The sequence below is a fragment of the Chrysemys picta genome, chromosome 1 (genome assembly GCF_011386835.1).
Source record: "Chrysemys picta bellii isolate R12L10 chromosome 1, ASM1138683v2, whole genome shotgun sequence".
Lineage (NCBI taxonomy): Eukaryota > Metazoa > Chordata > Testudines > Emydidae > Chrysemys > Chrysemys picta.
In genome coordinates this window covers 6,560,238-6,583,363 of record NC_088791.1, presented here as the reverse complement: position 1 = coordinate 6,583,363, position 23,126 = coordinate 6,560,238, and the positions used below count along the sequence as shown (strand labels likewise).

Below are 23,126 nucleotides of genomic sequence, written 5' to 3'. Positions count from 1 at the left end.
CCACGTCACAAAGCATGTGTGCTGTCCCTCCAGCAGTCAGAACTTTCCAGAGGGATCCAAGCTCCCATGGCATGCTCAGTTATATCCCAAGAGTGGGATTTTTGTTACTGATAAGCTACTCAAAGGACTCAAGTTATAGGGATACAAACTCCTCTTTCCAGCGCTCCCACAGCCTTTCATTAGCATCTAGGTGTCGGTAAATCTCAACCAAGCAGTTAAAACCCCCCGTTCTGTACTGCCAGTATGCAGACGGTCTTTTACACAGCACCCAGTGTGCCAGTAATTGACTTTTCTAGCCTCCCACCGGCACTTTAGAATGCTCCCCAGGGAAAAAGCTTAGCGCTGGTGCTGTCTGCGTGCCAGGCTCCCCAAGACCTGCTTGTGCCTAATCTGCTTACTAAGAATTATACATTACTGAAATTTCTCCGCAAAGGATCTGTCCCCTGCAAGGGTGCGAAAGGCAAGTCTGACCCTGCAAACAGCACATCGACGGCAAAACACATTCAAGGAGGTGAAGAACTGGAAGCCTATCTTTTAATAAAGAAAGCAAGTTATACAATACTGAACACTGGGATCAAACACTGCAGAAGGATTAGCTAGTTAATGCAGGATTATTTTCCTGAAAACAGCTAATCTGTGCAAAGGGTTTTTAAAACCATATCTGAGTGTTACTCCTTGGGCTGAATGTACTTTTTGTAACCAAGCCTGTAAAACATAGGTAGAAACCAGATTTTCCTACATGCTGCATCTTTACTGTTAACAGCCATAGAGGAAGTTATGCTATGTGTGAGCCCTACTTTCCTGTGGAACTTGACAAAATTACCGAGGACAGGATCTCCCCAATACACTTATTTTGGAAAGATACTAGAAGTCTGCAGGATCTATCTATCTCCTAAATGTAATTTAAAGTTTAGGTCAGGGCCCCCATTCAGTGATTTACAAGTAAGCAAAACAAAGCTATGTGATGTCAAAGAAATGGCAGTTGCCAGGCAGTGTTATCCAATGGCCAAGAGAGGGGGAAATAGCTGCAGACTAGAAATGGTCCCAACTGGCAGGAACTGGAGGGGGATCTGAACTTTCCCAACATTCAAGGATGCTCAGATTTAGGGTTTGGATCCAGGAAAATCTGACTACTGATACCACCAGACTCTTTTTAAACAGTGATAAAAAGAGGAACTAGGGTACATTCCAAAAAAGGGCACTTCCCCACTAACTAATTAATCCTTCCTAAGACCTGCACCTCCTAAAGATGCCTATTACAAGCTAATAGAAAATGTACCTTGTTCCTTTTCTGTTTGACCCCACTGAAGTTATGAAACAGCGTGAGAAAGAAATCAATCTCCTTTAATTAAAGATATTATTAACTTAATCTTATTTCGATAACCAATTTATGTGTGTAATGTGCCCAACAATAACACCACTTAGCACTTAAGCGCTTCAAAGCTCTGGACAAATATTAACTAACTAATCCTCATAACACCACTGCAAGGCAGGTAAGGATTATCCTGATTTTACAGAAGGTGGAAAACAGACACAGAGATTAAATGATTTGCCAAAGGCCAAGCCACTTAGTCACTGGCGGAGACAGGATTACCACATGCATACCACTAGGCTGTGCCGCCTTGCTGCTGTGACTAATGCCAGGTCATGCAGTTGCAAATAGCTGCCTTTCCCCTACTTGCTGTGACAGCTATCTGGGCAGACTGGCTGTGAAACTGTACTGCGAGCCTTTTGGTGTATCTACAGGGCACACAAGGTGACCACCACAAGTATAAATACAGCTGCAACACTGAAAGCATGGGACAAAAACTCTGAATTTTCTTTCAGTGAAATACAGGGATTGGATTTTTATATAAGTAGGCTTGGAAGTATTAGGTTTTTGTTGGTAAATGATGGTAAACATCAATTTCACTGTACACACATAAACTAATAAAAAATATTTCCATCGATGATCATCTACATTTCAAGATAATCAAAGAAAGAAAAATGCTGCTGAGACTTAGAGTATGATTTAAGGATATTTACTTTGTATATTTTGTCATTTGAAGTTGCTAATGTGTTCTAAGAGTTATAAAGTTTTAATTTTTTACATCTCAAAGTCAACTGTCATTAAATTGTTGTCTGCCCCCCCACATTCCCCCCATTTCCCACAACTCTCGAAACTGTAAATAGATAAAAATTATCTTTAACTTTTTGCAACTGTGAACATTTTAATTGATAAAAATAAAAAAAAGATTAAAAATAAACATCAGTATTATCCATCAGAATGACAAAAAATAAAATAAAAATAAAAATAAAATTTTGCCAAGCCTATAAATAAGTGAGTCACTTGGCAAACAAACATATTACACCATACGCTGCTGGAGGTGTTTATGCTTTGTACGTGAAAGATACAAGAAAGCGTCCTCAAATTGTACAACAAAATGGGACGTGGGGAGAGATAAAGAGGCAAATAATCGGCTCTTCAGAAGTATTTTAGGAGCCTCGGGGTTGAGTCACCTTTGTTAGGAGTTGGTTAGCAACAGCAAGAAAGCAGCAGACCCTAGAGGCAGGGAAATTCCCCCCCAGCCTTCAGTTTAGTGGTAGAATTTTTAACAAGGCACTCCCATGAGACGCCCCCATAGCACATCAGTGACCTATACAACTGGGAATCTTCTAAGGCAGGGGTCGGCAACCTTTCAGAAGTGGTGGGCCAAGGCTTCATTTATTCACGCTAATTTAAGGTTTCGCGTGCCAGTCATACATTTTAACGCTTTTAGGTCTCTTTCTATAAGTCGATAATATATAACTAAACTATTGTTGTATGTAAAGTAAATAAGTTTTTTAAGATGTTTAAGAAGCTTCATTTAAAATTAAATTAAAATGCAGAGCCCCCCGGACTGGTGGCCAGGACCCGGGCAGTGCGAGTGCCACTGAAAATCAGCTCGGGTGCCGCCTTCAGCACGCGTGCCATAGGTTGCCTACCCCTGTTCTAAGGGGTTTAAGGGAGTTAGGTACTCTGCTCAATTGTTGGGGACCTAACTCCTCTGGTCCCTTTGGAAATCCCAGCCTTAACTAAAAAATGATCATTAGATTAACTTGGATACAAGAGAGGTCTTTAAAGCGGCAAAGAAAGCAGAGAGAATGATGGTCATTAGTAATAGTGTAGTGACTGAAAGTTGATATGTTTAGATGCTTCTTTGGTATTTTACATGAAATGAGCTTGGAGGGTCTCACTCAGATCCATTCCTAAAGGGACTGGAGTCAGCGGCGGCTCCAGGCACCAGCGCTCCAAGCGCGTGCGTGGGGTGGCAAGCCGCAGGGCGCGCCCTGCCGGTCACCGTGAGGGCAGCAGTCAGGGAGCCTCCTGTGGGAGGTCCGCCGATCCCGCGGTTTCGGGCGCAATTCAGCAGTGGGTACACCGAAGCCGCGGGACCGGCAGACCTCCCGCAGGCATGCCGCCGAATCCGCGGGACCGGGGACCTCCCACAGGCGTGCCGCCGAAGGCAGCCTGCCTGCCGTGCTTGGGGCAGCAAAAAAGAGAGCGCCGCCCCTGACTGGAGTTCACATCACAACAACAGCATAACTGCCACCCATTTTGTGCACAGGTGCCAGAACTCAATGGGCCTGTCAACTAAACTCCCCTTTTGACTCTAAAGTCCATCTCTCCAGGACAAGGATGAGGCACATTGATGGGAGTCACCGCTACCTGCAAATGCAACTGTCCTGGGAACAGAGGGCTTCAGTCTCCAGGGCTGTCAACCCAGCACTTTGCATTAGCACAAAAATGCACGGTTTTATTAATACAAATTAAACTGCTGATGCTGTAGTGGGAGAGACTAAGTGCACGAGATGGAGGAGAGCTCACAGGAAATCACTCAGAGCTCTTGCAGCTGTGGGTCTGGAGCACCCACAAATTGAAGAAATATTAGTCAGACTAATTAGACTAACATTCGTCTTTAAAAAATGACAATCATACCAAATATTCACATTAGAATACTGATTAGCTCTCAAAGAGTATTGTAAAGGCTGTGCAATGCTATACTAGATCACAGATCTATACTGGAGAAATTCTAAGCGTTAGTGCCAGCTTAAAGCTTGTGTTACCATGTGGGGTATAGTTAGATTTAAGACTTCATTGAGACATACTTGTCTGTATAACTGGTATGGTGAACATTGAGTCTGGGCTAATATTTATATGGGGAGGACACAGCATGCGTTGTTCCTTTGCACCTCCTAGGAACCCATTGTGAGGAAATACAGCCACTGTGGGAGAAATAGGTCACCCTCCCAGCCGCAGGGTGAGTGTTCACACAGTACGGGGCAAAGCAGTGGATTATAGTATTAAGGAACGCGGCAGCCCAGCACAAACATGTGGGTGAAAACCCTACTACACCTGGATGAGCTAGCCATAGCTTCATTGCTTCCTTGGGGGCAGAGAGAGTTCCCTTGGCATGTGCCTGTGCTGAGTGTGGCAGGGAAAAGCCCACACTCAGCTGTTTGGGCCTCTCTTCTGCAACAATAGAAAGAGAAAGTCCAAGAATTAGAAAAAACAGCCTCAAGTTATTAATGATCAAGCCCACTTGTAACTAGGCTGCCCCCAAACTACAAGGTGAATTCTCCATCTGTTATTTAGAGAGTATGAAAAAGATAGAGCCCCTACCCCCAAAACTTCGTAGTCTCATTCAGAGAAACTGAGACAACCGTTCAGGTCTGAGACACTGTCAGGGAGATCGGCATAGGTGGCTTCTCAGAGGGGTGGGTTTTCAGGAGGGACAGGAGGGGAAGGACATTTGGAATACACAGCATGGGAGGATGTTCCAACCGTAGGGGCAGCAAGACAGAGGCCATAAAACCAAAATTGGGAGAAGACAACAGGAAAGAAGTTAGTTATCCTATGTAACTGTGGTTTTTCATGATGCTATAGTCAGTGTGGATCCCATCGTAGGTGCACATGCATCTCATGTATGCAAGATCAGAGTTTTTGCATAGCAGTCTGTCAAGGGAGTGTGCCCTGTGCCACCTCGCGCTTCTATACAAGGGCATAAGGTGGGGGGCAGCCGCGACCCTATCTCAGTTCCCCCACAATTCAAAGCCTGTGTTGCTCAGCACTCTGAATAGAAGGGATGGAGAGCGGGTTGTGGGACTTGCCCCAATGACCACATCTCAAAGAACCAGTTACTGCAGGGTAACAATCCATTCGTTCTTTGAATACGTCAGTGTGGATCCCACTGTAAGTGACTGGCAAGCAGTATCCTCCCTGGAGAGTGGGAATGAATACTTCCAGCTGCATTGGTCAAATAATGATTGAAGCACTGCCCTCCTCAACTTGGCAACAGACCTGGCTATCATGACACGGTCATAATGTTTAACTAAGGTCAGTGGGTTGCTCCATGGAGATGCCTTAGAGATCTCAGATACTGGCGCGTTTCCAAAGTAGGCTGCTGCTGCTGCCTGTGCCCTGATGGAGTGCGCCTTAATTTTTGTAAGGAAAATTATCTGATAGCAGATAAAATCTGAGTGGATCATGCGTGTGTGTTTCTCTGTGATGAGATGGCTCATCTTTTGATGAGCGGGATATAATCACGAATAGGTGAAGAGACATAAGGTGGGGGGCAGCCGGTCATGTTACCTGGCCTGAAGCCATGATGCTCTGTGCATTGTCATTGCCATGACCCTAGATCTGACCGTGGTGTCTGAAGAGTCTATTGTCAAGTGTAGGGCTGCCTTGGCCCCTAACTGACCTTCTAACTATTTATTTGAGCTCTTCCCTATTCTCAGATGGGACAGAAAAGGTGTCACCCTATCCTAGATCAAAATGTTATATTTGACCAGAAAGGCCTGAGCTTGCCACCCATACTGGGAGGAAGGCAGAGGAGTAGAATTTCCTTCAAAACTGATCAAGCTTCTTTAGGCCTTTGTACTTTGGTGTGCTTTTATTGGACTTGGATTGCTCATGCACAGGTGAGACAACCACAGAGCCTGGTTTGGGATGGATGTAGAAGTACTCCAACCCTTCTGAGGGACTTGGTAATGCTTTGCTATCCTTCTTGGGTGAGTGGTAGGAATGAAGGCAGGCATTTGCCACAAGACTTTACTGGGATCAAGCAGCCCTTCATTGGGCGAGCAATCCTGGCAGGCCCAAAGATGTCAGTATGTTGAACATTTTAGGAGATTTTTTCTTGTATGACAGATGTGTCTATTTCTAGCATCTCTGCAATTGTCCTAAGTAGTTCGTGAAATTATTTGAAGTCACTCAGCACTGACCACAGCACTGATAACACTGCTGCATTGGGTGAAGAAGATGAAAGGTTCTTAGGTGGTGAGGTAGAACATTGGTATTGCTTTTTCCCCAGGCCCAGTGTTGATGGTCTGGCCAACAGTGCCTCTGGGAAGCATGATCTCTCTCTCTTCCCAGAATGAGATGAAGATTGAGTCCTAGAGGCTTACGAAGGCAGATCCCACCAAGTTCAATAAAGCCAGAGCAGCATGCCAGAGAGCTATGGCAGGCTTATCTGATATTGGCCAGTTCAGTGACATTCCTGATGTGACGGTGGCTGAGTTCTGCAGCGAGAGCCAGAGCCACCAAGGTCTTTCTATTGTGTTACCCAGGGAACTCTGGGAAGAGGATTCTCTGCTCAAAGGAGGCGAGAACGTGTGATCCAGTGATGGAGAAGAGGAATAGATCTCTCTAGTGGCAGCACTGAGGTATGGGGCACTCTCAGTACAAGGGTCTGCTTCAATACTGGTAAATATCTCTGTTCTAAGTTCTTCCAGGGGCACATTGAGCATCCTCAGTGATTCTGTTGAAGGCATAAATGCCGAAGGTTATGTCACTGGTGCCAGTGAACTTTTCCTCTGTGCTTCAGTGGTAGGTGGTCCCTCATCACTATCTCTCGATGCTGTGTGGGGCTCAGTGGTTTTCCCCCAAAGTCTTATAGAATCCTAGAATATTAGGGTTGCAAGAGACCTCAGGAGGTTATCTAGTCCAATCCCCTGCTCAAAGTGGTCCAACACCAACTAAATCATCCCAGCCATGACTCTGTCAAGCCGGGCCTTAAAAACCTCTAAGGATGGAGATTCCACCACCTCACTAGATAACCCATTCCAGTGCTTCACCACCCTCCTAGTGAAATAGTGTTTCCTAATATCCAACCTAGACCTCCCACACTGCCACTTGAGACCATTGCTCCTTTTTCTGTTATCTGCCACCACTGAGAACAGTCTAGCTCCAACCTCTTTGGAACCCCCCTTCAGGTAGTTGAAGGCTGCTATCAAATCCCCCGTCACTCTTCTCTTCTTCAGACTAAATAACCCCAGTTCTCTCAGCCTCTCCTCGTAAGTCATATGCCCCAGCCCCCCTTATGCGGTCTTTCCTTGTGGGAAGACACTGAGCTCCATCTGTAGTCTTTGTCCTTGTGTTCAAGGAAGCCTCTCTCGGTGCTGCACTTTGATAGTGGAGGTGTTGGCTTAAAGTCTTTTCTCAGTGCCGTCTTCTCTGGGCTGGCTTTCGGCATTGTGTGTCAGCTAGACAGGGCACTCAAGGAAGATGGTCGGTTCGTTACCTGGTGGGCTCTGGTACCTGTCTCCTCTAGATCCAAAAAGATCTTCATAGATTGTTTCAACATATGACGCTTCCGTTGTGCGTCTCATGGCTTGCACATCTTGGAAGAAAACGAGCAGCACATCTGGCATCTACCAAGTATATGACTCTCTCCCAAACAGAAGAGGCATCTGCTGTGCCTATCTTAATGGAATTAGCCTGCTACAGGAAGGGCAGAGCTTGAAAACCACAGGTTTAGAGTCTGTCATGTTAAGACATCCTGAACAGGGGACTCCGGCCATCAAAAATCACTCCAAATGGACTGAGTTCATTCATAGCGGTTCTTCAAAGGAAGCAGAAGAAGTCTGATTTATTTATTTTCAAGAATTCTGAGAGGCTTAGCTGGAGTTATAGACTAGTATGTTGGAGACGCACTAGGTTCCATCTCACGGACACGGGCAGAAGGAACTGAGCCACTCCACCCTTTATGCCTTCATATGGTAGCACGTGCAGCTCCAATGGATGCTGCTGTTCATAACATAAGAACATAAAGGCCATACTGGGTCAGACCAAAGGTCCATCTAGCCCAGTATCCTGTCTTCCGACAATGGCCAATGCCAGGTGCTTCAGAGAGGATGAATAAACCAGGTAATTATCAAGTGATCCATCCCATTGCCCATTCCCAGCTTCTGGCAAACAGAGGCTAGGGACACCATCCCTACCCATCCTGACTAATAACCATTGATGGACCTATCCTTCAAGAACTTATCTAGTTCTTTTTTGAACCCTGTTATAGTCTTGGCCTTCACAACATCCTCTGGCAAGGAGTTCCACAGGTTGACTCTGCATTATGTGAAGTACTTCCTTTTGTTTGTTTTAAACCTGTTGCCTATTAATTTAATTGGGTGACCCTTAGTTCTTGTGTTCAAAGACTGATGTTGTGCACATGAGCGACTATCGTGGGATCCACACTGACACATACTCGAACAACAATTAGGACAGCTAATGTGGAGGAACACGATGAAATACAAGCACAGTTGTAAGCTGGGTGTGAAGTTGCACAAGCCTTGGAGGGGAGGAAGAGGAGTTGGAAAGACACATGAGGGATTCGAGAGGGAGCAATAGGGTTAGAGATTCAGGGAAGCCTAAATCTGAGTTTTAAGCCAGACTCTGCGTTAGAAACCAATTTAGTGTAGCATCCAAGTGCCAACTGTATATGGAGAGACACATTCTCTCTTCATCCCCTTTCCTAAACCTCATAGAGGTATGAAGGAAAAACTAGGAGATCCCCAGGCTGTGAGTGAAGGCCCAGCAGACAAATGGACAAAAGAGCACTTGCAGCTTAAAGAGGCACACGGACAGAAGGGAGCCAGCAGCGGTACCTACCTGAGCTGTAGCTATCTGTAGAGGATTGAGAGATGGAACGGGACAGAGAACGGCGACCAATCTTCGTTGGGCGCTTGTTAAACTCTTGCTTTTGGTCAGCAAACTGGATCTGTTAAGAAAGAATCCCAGTTACATGTGGTATAAAAAAATCCACTGCCTGACAGAACAGGCTAATCCTAACAGCCTCAAAGACTACATTGGAGAAGGGCTACTTGCATTATTTCAGTGGGGACTGAGTAGCAGTTTCTATTATATAATTGGGGGTATTAATTTGGGCCTAGCTTAGCACACATGGTATAAGCCCATTTCTCCTCCACAAACACTTCAAGCTCATGTTTCAATCACTTTTACCAACAGGCACACTAGTTAGAAGAATAAAGACATTTCTGTTCCGGTAACTTAAGTGCTTTTTCTAAAACTGAAAACAGTGCGGATTATTAATCAGAAAGGGGGCCCTCAGAAATCTGTAGAATTGAAGTGAAGATTATTTTATCAACCACAGACCTGACAAGAAATATGGAGACCATAAGATGCTAGATACCTTCTGTGCAAAAGACCAAAGGGAGAAATAAAGCAACCCTCATAGCAATACATCATACACTGGATTATTTAAGATTTGCCATGGAAGATGTGGCTATCATAATTCTGGGGGGTGACACTTGGAGAAACCCCCAGCCTCTTGGCTGCCTGGAAAGTTGACATATCTGTATAAATGTGGTTGCTACAAAGTCCCAAAAGAGGACAAAGTAATAGCTAGATCACACAATAAAGTTAGGATCACTTCATCTCTAGGGTGGAACATGACAGCTGTTTAATAGTGTACAGGAAACTCTATGTAACAGGTCAAAAAGTGAAGGACACCACTTGCAGCTGAAAATGCCATAGGAAATATATTTTGGCAAACTGTAATTAACCAAATTGGAATTTGGCCAGGAGACTGAAGCTAACACTCCTACTCTTATAAGAATGCTCTAGTAATGAAGGTAGTATAAATACATCATGGCAGGGCTCTGTATTTACCCCCGCCCAATGATTAGATGTGCTCAGTTAACTAGTAAAATGATGGGAAGGGGGCGGTAACTGCCAACCCTGCAGACTCAGTCTGGGATCAGAGAATCAAGATGAGTTCTTTCCATCCCAGGCATCACCATCAATAATCAAAATCCTACAGGCCAAGTTAGGCTCTTGGCAACACCTGGGCAACCCTATTAACGTCAATGGGTTTGCATACAACTGACTGAAAGATGGGAAATCATTCTACTGGAGTGCACAGGAAAGCTTAGCCTCCGGTTCATTCTCCTAGAGTTGTCTTGACTCTGCCAGGCTAACAGAAATCAGAACTGATTTGTAGTTTGTCAAGTCAGCAGATCGATTCTGAAAGCATGCAGCAGACAGAGCTGCTAAGGTGGTGCCGTTTTTATATAGACACCGTTCAGAGTAAAATCACCCTTAGCGTCCTTATTTACAGAAAAGGCTCATGGTCATCCTCTGCCAATGTGCTTCAACCCTTTCATGGATGTTACGTCTCTAGGAACACCGGAGGAGTGGGCAATGGGGAGTTTTTATTCCACCCAGTCCCGTGTCTTATTCCACCCTTGACCTCTGCTGACACTGACAGTAAGAGGGCCAAATATAACGGTGGTTTTGTGATGTGGCCATTTGCCTAATAGGGACTGACTGACAAGCCACATTCCACATAGGCCAAACAGATGTTGGATAGTAATAGCTACCAAACAGGACCAGATTTTTTACTGGAGAGCTACCATTGAAAGCTCTATTGCCCGTTGCCTATCCCCTTCAAGTCCCTAGAAAGGCATATCTTATAACTTTCAACAAAAGATTCTTTATTAAACAGAAGTTCAGTTCATTTAGAAAAACACAAAAGTATTTTGAACTTCTCATTTTCCTAACTACAATTCTCTAGCAACTTTTCACCCAGAGATCACAAGGCACTCTGCAAGCTCTGAGCTAACATCTGAGGTGGGGATTCGTGTTTTAACAAATGGAGAAACTAAAGCTAAGAATTTATCTGACTCAGGCAAGGTTACACAGCAGGCCAGTGGCAGCATCAAGGATAGATGCTAGGCAGTCTACTTTCAGTCCTTCCCTGCTCGAAACCACTATTACAATGCTGCAATTCAGCAAACACTGCAGAGCACATGTCTATTAGTCACAGATACATTCAGTGCCAATGTCTGACTTTTTATGCTAGCTAATTTTTAGCATCGATCCAAAGTCTTTTTGTGTGTGTTTGCTAACGTGTTAGAACTCTCTCAGTGAAACTGGAAATAACACTTCACTTGATAATTAAGAATAATGGGCCAAATTCTTCCCTGGTGTAAATTGGCAAAGCTCCACTGACGTCACTGGAATCAATCTGCACCAACAGAGGATCTGGCCCAATAGGAGTTAAGTATTTACACCCTCAAAACACTGTAAAACCATGAATTGGGATTATTAACCTCTTAGAATATTTTAAGTAGTTGGTTCTGTTTTAAGGATTTCTCCTTACTGCCTGGAACTTGATTCCTTTCTGGGAGCAGCTCAAATTCAAGCACAGTAGTTTAAGCTGCAATGCTCTATATTGCCACAAGGGAGTGCTAAATTTACAGTCCCGATGTCTCACTCCTTGCCTTAGCACTTGCAGGCAAGCAGCACTACATCACTAAAAGTGACTCCTATGTCCAATTTAATAGGGATACTGACTAGGTCAGACAAGACCACTTCATCCAGAACATGGCGATGACATGAAGCCTGGAAAGCAGGTAGGGATTATTGGGGCTGATTTGGTGATACATCAAGTCTCCAGCAGGAATGCAGAGAACTGTTTTGGAACTTTGGCAAGGTCATTGGGCTAATAAAATTATTCTGCTGCAGTCATGGCTATGGAAGAAAGGTTTGAAGAAAACAGCAACACAGGTTTTTCCTCTGATAATCCTAAAATTGGTATTGCAGGAACCCTAGAATACGCCATCAACAATAAAATTTTACTGAACACCAGACAACAAACAGAAAAAGGCAAGTGGTCACTCAAATTAAGGTGAGAATCAGGAGTTGCACTTCCAGCCTTCAAACAGTTGAAGCGGATTCTATGCACAATGGTCTACACCTGCCCTTTTCTAAGAATGCTGTTTTTCTACAAGAATGCTCTTTTCATTTAAACAGATCCCTCCATGGCTAGAAGAGCTTTACCCCATCAGATTATTGGCATAAAATGATGCTCTAGGAAGAGTTAGATACGCTGGAAGGCTAACAAGGATGAATAACTCCTATTGCAGAATTCAGGGGGGAAAAGCAACATTCTGTTAATATTTTCCGGCATCATCTGTTAAGGGATTTTCAATGCAAATGCTGTAAAAAGTGAAATTATATTTAGCATTTATATAGCATGTATAGAGATCTCAAAGCACTTTTCCCAAAGTAACACAGGAATGTAAGTGACTTGCCGAAGTTCACAGAGTAAACCAGTGACCAAGTTACAAAGAACTAGAACCCAGGTCATGTTACTACCACATCTCGGCTCTAACCACAGGAATGCCGACTCAAGCCAAGAGTGAGTAACTAAAACAGGGCACTGAACCTCAAGACATGGCACTTACATACCAAACCAACAGCAGCACTATATATAGCAATGATATGCCTTCCTGTCCACACCCCAGTCGTGTTTTTAACTAGCGTAATATTTCACTAAGTCCCTCTGATGAAACTATATCCTTCCACTCTCATTCACAGTCCTGTGTAGGTCAATAATTGGAATTTGGTTTCTGTCGGACAATTACTATAACCAGCTCAGTCTGGTTGTATATTATATACATATTTCTTATGTATATGTATACACACAGTACGATGGTGATACACACATACCTACACGATCATACTGTGTGTGGGTGTGTATATACACACACACATATATATATATATATATATATATATATATATATATATATATATACACACACACACACATACACACAAATTTTTTTTAATGGTACAATTTCTAGATCAGGACTGCAGTTCAGAATTGGAATCTCTGCAACAGAAACATGCCCTACCTAGAAATGTAAGAACTTAGCTCTTTAAACTTCATTTATTGTCAGACCAAAAGTCTCATTTAAAATTCTATTAATTCACACCCGTTCTCCGCAAGGCTACGCTACCCCAGAAAGAGCTGTTTTCCTGCTGCACCTGAGACAAGCTACCACCATAACCTGTAATCAAGACGCTCCCTTGCTATTTAACACCAACAAAAGCAAGGATACTGATTACATGTAGAACTTGTTTAGACCAAGAAACAAGAGTCCCTCTGCAGGTAACAATCCATTTCCCAGGAGAGTTAGTTTTCAGGTGATAAATTCTAAGACCCTTAAAAACGACAAACACTTGGATTTAGGAGACTGACCTGCTTCGACCATCTGTGGTTATATATACACTGCTTCTAACAGCCATATAGCTCTTTGGCAGGACGGACTGATTCAGGCTGGAATTCATGCAAGATTCACGAGGGTTAATGATTTCTAAATGCAGGTGCATGCTCCCTTCTTTTTAAAGAAGTGAGATACAGCCCCCCTCTTCCCGAGGAAGCCCCAATTTAAGACCAGTTCTGCATGGATTTACAAAGCTCAATAGCAAGTATGGCCATCGGAAGCTCTGGTTTTCACATGCTGGTTTGCCCCGTCCAACCTGCCCGCTCCAGATTTCCACTATACCTTCCCACAGGTATGGTCTGAAGAGAAACGACAGAACGTCTCTAAAATAACAAGTTCAACTCAAAGCTGCGGCATTTAAACCCCTATTCCTGAGAGGAAACAGCCAAACAAAGATGCGTTCTCTGGAGATGATGCTTCATTTACATCAGGTGAAGGGGCTTAGTCGATATCAAAAGTAAGTGGCTGGGGAGAAAGACAAACAATTGTACTTTGTTCTAGAAAGTCTATAGCATGGTACCTAAAGGCTGCCCTCACCTGGGCTTTAATCTCTGAATCGCCATTCACAATGTACTTCTTCTTGTTCGGCATAGCGTTATTATCTACAGCTCTTCTGCAATCCTTCCAGTCCAGGGTAGTTGCTGGCCTTTCATTTATACCTCCAGCATCAGAAATCCTGTCTGCTCTGGTTTCAAGTCTCTATTTTATTGTGGGGGGGAGGAGGGCAGGTAAGGAGAGGGCTACACTTGCCTGGGTTTGCAGCTCCCTCTCCAATGGCCCATTTGGCAGGGAAGAACCCCAAGATTTAATGAGGCATTGCTGCTAGCATCTCACAAACAAGTCCCAGCATTTTTTCTTTTTTGTTTTACACTGAGTTACAATGTTCCCCGACCTCTAACCCATTAGCAGCGGTTTCTAACATGGCCTGACTTGTGTGTGCATAACAATCGCTTATTTATATAACCAGTACATTTTCTTGCTTGCTATAATTAACTTGCTAATTAGGCTCTTTTTAACTTGGGTTCTCCCCCACCTCCCTTTCCCAATGTCAGATGATTACATTAACAGAGCCTCATTAGAACAAAATTAACTAATGGGCAACTAAAACAATGAAGGCATTTGTTAGGTTGGTAAATGTTTTTCAAATGATGCCAACCCCCCATGGCAGCAAGCGCCGAGCTCTCTGTCCTTGGAAGGGTCAAGCCCTTTCAGAACACAGGGTCTCTTGGGGGAATGACAAGATTAACACCTACCTAGCTGCTGCTGCTTCAGACTACCAATTGCTCTAGGTTATAGATTCCCCCCAATGCGAGAGAGGGGAAAAGGAGAAGAAGGGACAAGATAGGCACAAAAAGGCACCGGCAAAGAGCACTCATGCTAGTGTAGTACAGAGGGCACAGATTTGTTACACATTTGCCTCATTTGTAATAGAAGACTTGAAATGAGGCAGATTTTTATTTCGTACTTAATGGGTCAGATCATCATTCCACAGCTGGCTATTCTGACCTGTTCACAGAACAATTTTGTCCCTTCTGGGTGGGCTCAAGGCAATCTGCTAAAGTGCTCAAGGCAGGGTTGCTACAGAACTTCAGTGTGTGTGTCCAGAATATTTTATACTGGGAGAGTCATAGTACAGAAGTGGATTAGCTAATGGCAAAGTCTAAACAAGTATGGCAAAATACAGCGAGTTTTCCACCTTCCCCCAGTATCCTATGCTATCAAACACTTCACTGAGTCACAATAATGGGATTTTGCTCTTCTATAGCACATTTCATCAGAGGATCTCAAAGCACTTAAACAGTATGAAAAGACAGTTACCTTTTCCGTAACTGATGTTCTTCGAGATGTGTTGCTCATATCTATTCCACAATAGGTGTGCATGCTCGCCACGTGCACCGGTGTCAGAAGTTTTTCCCCTAGCAGTACCCATAGGGGAGCACCCCAGCGACCCCTGGAGTGGTGCCTCTATGGCGCGATATAAGGGGTGCTGCACACTCCCCCCACCCTCAGTTCCTTCTTGCTGGACAACTCCAACAGAGGGGAAGGAGGGCGGGATGTGGAGTAGACATGAGCAACACATCTCAAAGAACACCAGTTACGGAAAAGGTAACTATCTTTTCTTCTTCAAGTGATTGCTCATGTGTATTCCACAATCGGTGATTCCAAGCTATTGGAGGTGGGTAGGAGTTCACAAATTCTCGGGACGGAGCACAGCCCTGCCAAACCCGGCGTCTTCCCTGGGCTGGGAGACGATCGCATAATGCAAGGTGAACGTGTGAACTGAAGACCATGTGGCAGCCCTGCAAATGTCCTGAATGGGGACACGGGCTAAAAAGGCAGCCGACGAGGCTTGCGCCCTAGTCGAGTGTGCCCTCACAACTGACGGAAGAGGGATTCCTGCCAGGTCATAACAGGTACCATACACTAAATGAACAAGAGTCCTGGGGACGAGCTGCAGCAAAGCTGGAGCAGAGTAGTTCCAAAGCACCTTCACTGGGGGCAAGAAGGAACTGAGGGTGGGGGGAGTGTGCAGCGCCCCTTATACCATGCCATGGAGGTGCCATTCCAGGGGTCACTAGGGACGCTCCCCTACGGGGACTGCTAGGGGAAAAACTTCTGACACCGGTGCACGTGGCAAGCACGCACACCTATTGTGGAATACACGTGAGTATCACTCGAAGAATCACAGCATCCCTGGGAGGTAGGGACATAAAGAATCCCCATTTTATAAGTGAGGAAACAAATATTCCGTCTCACAAAGATGATCTGCAGTCGAGATGGGAATAAAACCCAAGGATCCTAGCTCCTCATCTTTTGCTTTAAGCATTAGACAACACTCCACCACTATGAAATTTGGGAGTCATAATCTTCAGTTTCATACATTGCTGAAAGTCAGCTAATGTAGTTCTGGAGTGAAAAGTTACAGCTTTTTAATAGGACACAGCAACACCACCCCACAGCTTATGACAAAGTGAAGAAATATATTATATTCAATTGAAAATGCACAGGGGATTTGAGAGGTGCAAAACTGGAAATTTGCCAGGACATTGGGATTAACACCACTGTTGCATCCCAGGCTAGTTCTTCATGGCAAAAGAGGTGTGTTTTTACTATCTTACTGTAAAATCCTAGAGAAGAGAGTTTTTTTACATTGAAAGAGCTGTTCGAGTTAGTTTTCTTGATGTAAAATCTTAGTGGAGATGAGGCACAGGTACTTTTGACTTCACTCTCTTTAATGGAGGTCAACAGGGCCGGCTCTAGGCACCAGCGCTCCAAGCATGTGCTTGGGGTGGCACTTTCCAAGGGTCGACACTCCGGCTCCCTTTTTTTTTTTTTTTTTTTGCTTGGGGTGCAAAAAGCCGGGAGCCGGCCCTGAGCGGAGGTGAGCTGCGGCGGTGGAGGGCGGTTCCTCTGCCCCCCCCCCCCCAGGGTTACAAGCCTGGGAGGAAGGGGTAGGAGGGGAAATGCGGCGCACCCGGGGGAGGAGGCGGGGCCGGGGATTTGGGGAAGGGGTTGGAATGGGGCTGGGAAGGGGCGGAGTTGGGGCGGGGCCGGGGGGGGCACGGGAAATTTTTTTTGCTTGGGGCGGCAAAAAACTTGGAGCCAGCCCTGGAGGTCAACTTTACATCCTCCACTTATGGTTTACCCTGAGTAGCTACATCAAGGTAAAAAACGCTTTTTTTCCCCCCAGTAAAAAGAGAGCCTAAGGCACCAAAGCTTAACAGACTATATAACCCACAAATAAACTACTTAACAACTATCTTGTCAGGAAAAAAGGTTGCAACATGCTTGTTCTTTGAGGAGGTTAAAATGTAGAGAGAACCACATTCAGTCCTACTGAAGTCCAGTGCTGTACCACAGTTTGAGAACATGGTTAACACATGTTTTGAATCATCTGTGCTACAAAGATAAAAGTGCCTTTAACTGTGCAATGTCAGGAGGTCAGACTAGATCAGTGGTTCTCAAACTTTTGTACTAGTGACCCCTTTCACATAGCAAGCCTCTGAGTGCGACCCCCCCCTTATAAATTAAACACTTTTTAAAATATATTTAACACCATTATAAATGCTGGAGGCAAAGCGGGGTTTGGGGTGGAGGCTGACGCTCATGACCCCCCATGTAATAACCTTGTGACCCCCTGAGGGGTCACAAGCCGCAGTTTGAGAATCCCTGGACTAGATGATCATGATGGTTCCTTCTGACCTTAAAGTCTATAAGTCTGCAAGTACAGGGGCTGTAATCTGGTCTTCCAACAATGTTAACATGACCATGTTGTGTGTATGGAGTATTTTCTATTCCTGTTTGCTTTGTTAATTGTAAGTTTTAATATACTATTATAGTATACCCATAAAAACAGTATGTAATATACAGGAGCGAATACTGCAGGAAGAACTAACTTCGGAAATGTCTTGAGGGCTTGCTTTTGGAAACAGCGCTTGCAGGAATGCTCGCTTTTTTCACTTAACATCTCTAGTTTCTTTTAAGGAACAAAGGAAAAGAAACGGGGGCTACCGATTTTGTGCAGCCTACAAGTTCATGGGGATTTGCTAATGGAGCTTATAAATTCCTTGCTCCACAGCAAACGGACTTGTAGAAATAAAACAGGGCAAACTCTAAATTACTCTACAGCTAATCAGAATGTAATGATCGGTAAGATCTCTATATATACCAAGTTAGATATTTCACAGTCTAGCCTTTATTTAGTTATTCCTTTGAGAAACAAGGTGATAAGAATGTCTCTTTTCAATGGGAAAATTCCCAGTCTCTCAGAACACCCAACTGGGTTAAATGATTTTACCCAAACTTCCCAAAAAGTCCCATCCAGAAGAAGACAAACTTAAGGCAGAGAACAAGTAACTATCATCCCAAAATAGTTTAGAAAGTTACGAAGCTGTACAAATAACAGGATTAAAATGGAAAGTTGTTTGGCAATCTCACCTAGAGTGGCTATGACCAGCATGAATTATGATAATACTTTGTCCTTTATAGCACTTCCTATCAGAGGATCTCAAAGTGCTTTATTTAATGCTCCCAGTGTTCCCATGAGGAAAGTATTACCCTAGTAACAGATGGAAAAATGGAGGTACAGACAGGTATGCAACTTGCCAGAGCTCATAAAGAGCAGAGACTGGAATTGAACCCTCCGAAAACTGTGCTTTAACCATTAGACTTGTGAAAAGACCCCAGCCGACTAAGATCTCATCATTTTTCAGGAAAGGAAAACCACATGACTGCAACAACACACAATACCCTGGTTACCAGGAGAGATGCTTTATATCCTGTTACACTTTCGTACATGAAATCAGAGACGTGCGTATGGATGCCTGGTGTTAATAGCTGAGACGCCTCCAAAACACACAGAACTGGCTTGCTGAGGTAGACACAATGCTTTTCCCTCCACTGTGACACAAACTCACTCCTTGCTTATTGGCAACAGCTGCCTTGCACAAAATGAGCTGTAAAATGTGAAGGTTAAGTTACTTCAGTTAACTTCTAACCCTGCCTCCTTCAGCTATGTTCAAAAGACTTATGATTCATATCCTTTCTGAGGAGGGAGCTGTAGAAGTGTTCCAAACTTTCTCATGCCTTAAATTAATGTGTAATCCTGACAACTCTACTTGTTGAGCCAAGGCCTATGCTAAAGCTTTAAGTATTTAAGATTCCAGCCCTACAGCTAGAATGTCACATGGATTCTAATTCAGTGGATTAACGTGTACATTTTAACCCTTTGTAATTCTGAAGCACAATATGAACTTCGCCCAATAATGTATCTTATTATCCAGACGTCTTGCAGTTGCCAGGTCATTTGCTGTCTGGCAGGCCATAGGCATCCATCTAGAGCAGAGGTCCCCAAAGTGTGGGGACTGCCCCCTAGAGGGGGGGGGGGGCGCAGCAGGGTCCGGGCCAGTCCTCTTGGGGGCAGAGAGGGAGCGCCATCCAGCCCCTCCCTGCCCCCAGATCTATTCCAGTCCAGCCCCCAGCCATGTCCCCGGCTCCTGGCCCTGTCCCTAGCCTTGGCCGCTGACCACGGCTCCTTTCCCAGCCCGGGGCCAAGGCTGGAGGTAAGGCCAGGAGTGGAGCTGCACCTGGCCGCAGGCCCCCACTGCAGCCTGGCTGCAGCTATGCTCCCACCCCCAGCCGCGGCACCAGCTCCCGGCTCCATGCATGCCTGGCCTCATCCCCAGCCGCGGCTCTGTTCCCAGCCCAGGGCTGAGGCTGGGGGCAAGGCCGGGAGTGGAGCCACATCTGGCCATGGGCCCAGCTGCCGACCCCGGCCTTGGCTGCCTGCCCCCACCGCAGCCCTGCTGTGGCTACCCTTTTGCCCCTGCCCCCAGACATGGCCCCAGCCCAACCCCATCCCCAGCTGCAGCCCCAGCCTTGGCCCCCTTATCCCTCCTCCCAGCCATGGTCCCGCTCCCGGCCCCAGCTTGGGGGGGGCGGGAGGGGAGATGTGGAGAGGGGTATGGGGGGGGCGCAACCCTCAAAAGTTTGAGGACTGCTGATCTAGAATATTTCTAGTGCACCTAGAATCTCAGTGCAGTGCTAAATGAAATGAAAATTAAATATTAGACCATTGCCTAGAATAGTACGAACTCCAGCTTGAGAGCTGAGTATATTCTACCACTTCACAGGAGATCTGGGATGGAGGTTGAACTTGGTCCTCAGACCTCTTGGATATCAGTACCAACAGGGGATTGAATCACGGTATATTTCAATCAAGCCCACCCTCACACCCAGTGGCTTGTTCAGACTACCTCCTGCCCAAATAGGTCCTAGCAGATGAGTAGAAATTTCACACGTGGATGCCAGGAAAATCCCTTCCCCTCACTGCCATTGCTAGGGTTCTTCACTAAAAATCTTCCTACCATGGCCAAATTGATACAGCTCCACTGGTGGAAGTGCTAATGGAGACAAGACTCCGAGCAGACATTACTATGTTCATATACCGGTTCAGAGCAGGCTTATGTAACACAGGTAAAAATGCTGCAATCTGGTAGTCCCTGGTCTATATTACTGCTACCACCACAGCAACCATGTTTGGAAGTGCGCTGGTGGGAAATTTTTAATAAAACAGCTTCGTGTGGACAAGGCCAAAGAGAGACTGGGATGAGGAACGACAAACATTTACAAATGGAGAAAACAGTTCCCCAAACTTGTTACCAGGTCTGTTTGTAGCGGCACTGTGACAGCTGAGGCCAAGCGGCCATATTATTTCAAGTTGCTCAGGTAACAAAAGGGGGCTTTGTTGTCTCCAGTATAAAATCATAAGATCAAATACCTGTTGGGTCCTCAAGGCAGGATACATTTCCCCCAACAGTGAATGCATTTGAGGCTGAAATGACAGTACACTTGATCTTAGTCACAGGCCCAAAACCAGCAAGTTTTTCCACTTGTTTTGAAAGTGCTCAAGAAGCTCCTTTAATGCGCTTGCTACAGGCCATCCGCAGGTGTTGTCCAGGCATCTCTGCTGTTTGGACCCGTATGTACAGTATTCGACACACACTAGACAGGAACAGCCTTTTCCAAGAGCAATGAGTTATCATTGCAAGTGAAACCGGTTCCCTCTGTGCACTCTGAGCTATTACCATGTCTTCAACATGAAACTGCGGAAGTCTCCAGAAAGAATCCACTTGCCTGGGAGTTGCTGGTGTCTCACCAGCATTACCACTGCACTGAGCATGGTTTTTTGCTGACAACAGATAAGGGAACTTTTGCTGAATGTTAAAGGGCAGATCTGAAAATCCAGTACTTGATTTTACAGTTGCCCCAGGTCCCCAGCAGTACTTCTGATCCTGATCATATTGGGGTTAGAATCACATGAGTCATAACTGCATTTAAACGGGGTTTTTGCTAGCAGGATTCTTCTACCAAAAAGTTTCCCTTGATTGGTGTGGACAGAGATTTGCTTAAGGCCAGTATTTAGACCAAGCTATAGATTACCTGAGAGGTTATCTACGATTAAGGCTACGATTTTGTCATGGAGGTCGCAGAAGTCCCGGAATCCATGACTTCCAGAGACCTCCGTGACTCCAGCTCGTGGTGGCTGGAAGCTGCAGGGTCCCCGTGCCGCACGTGGCGGCTGGTGGGGGGTACCCTGCAGCTCCCAGATGCTGCAGACAGCGGGGGGCCCGGAGCTCTGCGACATGGGAGGCTCCGAGCCGAGCAGCTCCTGGCTGCCAAGGGCAGCAGGGGACCCTGGAGCTCTGAGCCTCCCAGGTGGTGGAGGCCCGGGAGCTCCAAGCCGGAGTCACCGCAGCTGCCCAGCCTCCGCGGGTGGTGTCGGGACCCTGCAGCTCCCCATTTTGTCAAGGATATTTTTAGTAAAAGTCACAGACAGGTCACGGGCTTCCATGAATATTCCGTGACCCATCCATGACTTTTACTAAAAATATCCATGACAAAATCTTAGCCTTATCTATGATACCATCTATGCACAGTCCAGATCTCAGCTTCATTGTAATTTCTACCCTATTGAGGTCACAGTAGTCCCCCAACATAGTTAACACTGGGTTCATTCTCCTCAATCACGTTTTAACCCTATTCCTGTTTTGATCTTCAGCCCTGTAAAACTTCAGATGGGTAGCACAATTCAGGAACACCTACACTACAAGACTGTTTTAAATCATGTCAGGAGATTGCGGTGTTGCAACTGATTCCTCCAATGCAGTGAAAATTATAATGTATGTTGGACCCTAAGCTTGGTTGTTGTACAAACCAGTTTAAAATACAGCTTGGCTGACCCATGCAGAAGGGACTAAATGTAGGTTTAGTTAAAAATCAGTGCTTTATCCAATGTGGGAACCTGGGTTAGAACAGCGATTTTTTGTAATCCCCGAACTCCCTGAATCTTAACACCCCACAACTCTGAGAGGGATAGTAGGTTTGAAATAAAGACCCAAACCAACGTGTGAATTTTGCAGTTCAGGACAATCTTTACTTATAGCATGGCTGGACCTATCCACATTGGCTTGGCAAACCATGTTATATCTGGGTTTAGCAGAGTTCAAACTGATTAAACATGGCTGTTAAACACAACTACCAGCTCTTTGTAGATGGGACCTTGTAAACATATTTTTTTCTGAAAAAATACATGTCCAGATCGCAAAGAGAAACTGTTAGAGCCCTGCTAACAACCACCACATTTAAACTTATTTTTTGCTAGCACGGGTCAGATCCCAGTATGTTTACCTTTGCCCTAATGATCTAGAAATTATGAATGACCAAACTAAAACCTAGTTCATAAACAGAAATCCCTATTTGAAGATATTTGAATCAGTATAAAATAGACACTTCTAAAGTGTCAAATGTTATGCAAAGTTTTATCAATGCTGACCTTCAAATGTAATAACAATTTCTTGATGGTGTTACATAAAATACAAGATAAGTTGGGGTAAAGTACAGTAGAGAATTTCACTCTGTAGAACACCAGCAGGCCACGGAAAGAAAATGACAGGTTAATAATTACTGTAAAACTTTTAGTGACTAGCAAAACTTTAGTGACTGTAGAGAGACTAATTAATGCTGAATTATTCCAGAGGACTAACAAAGTTCAAACCAAATCAGAACAGATTATCTGAAAAGCTATTTTTATAGTTTTTGAGTATTTACATCAGACCGGTTCAAATACGGTTTTTTATCACTGGCTATTTGCAAAGCTTGTTGCTCCAACACATTTTTAAGTACCTATAGAAATCCAAATCTCTTGCTATAATGCCCTAAAACAAACCAAAGGCCTTCCTTAGGCTTTCTCTACACTGGTAACTGAACAACAAAACTTTTGTCATTCAGAGGTG

The 23,126-nt window shown here is 44.8% G+C and overlaps 1 protein-coding gene across 7 annotated transcripts in view; it reads right to left on the bottom strand.

Annotated features, from left to right (window-relative positions):
* Positions 1–23,126, bottom strand: part of AHCYL2 (adenosylhomocysteinase like 2) — a 171,156-nt gene that overhangs the window by 50,073 nt on the left and 97,957 nt on the right. For 3 of the 7 annotated variants that reach the window (XM_065552113.1, XM_065552131.1, XM_005281318.5), the window contains one exon: positions 8,909–9,017. In XM_065552113.1, the coding sequence (XP_065408185.1) occupies positions 8,909–9,017 (109 nt within the window). Of the gene's footprint in view, positions 1–4,375; positions 4,493–8,908; positions 9,018–13,869; positions 14,010–23,126 lie in introns of those variants that run through there. The other 4 variants (XM_042842250.2, XM_005281316.5, XM_005281317.5 and 1 more) reach the window with 3 other exon arrangements.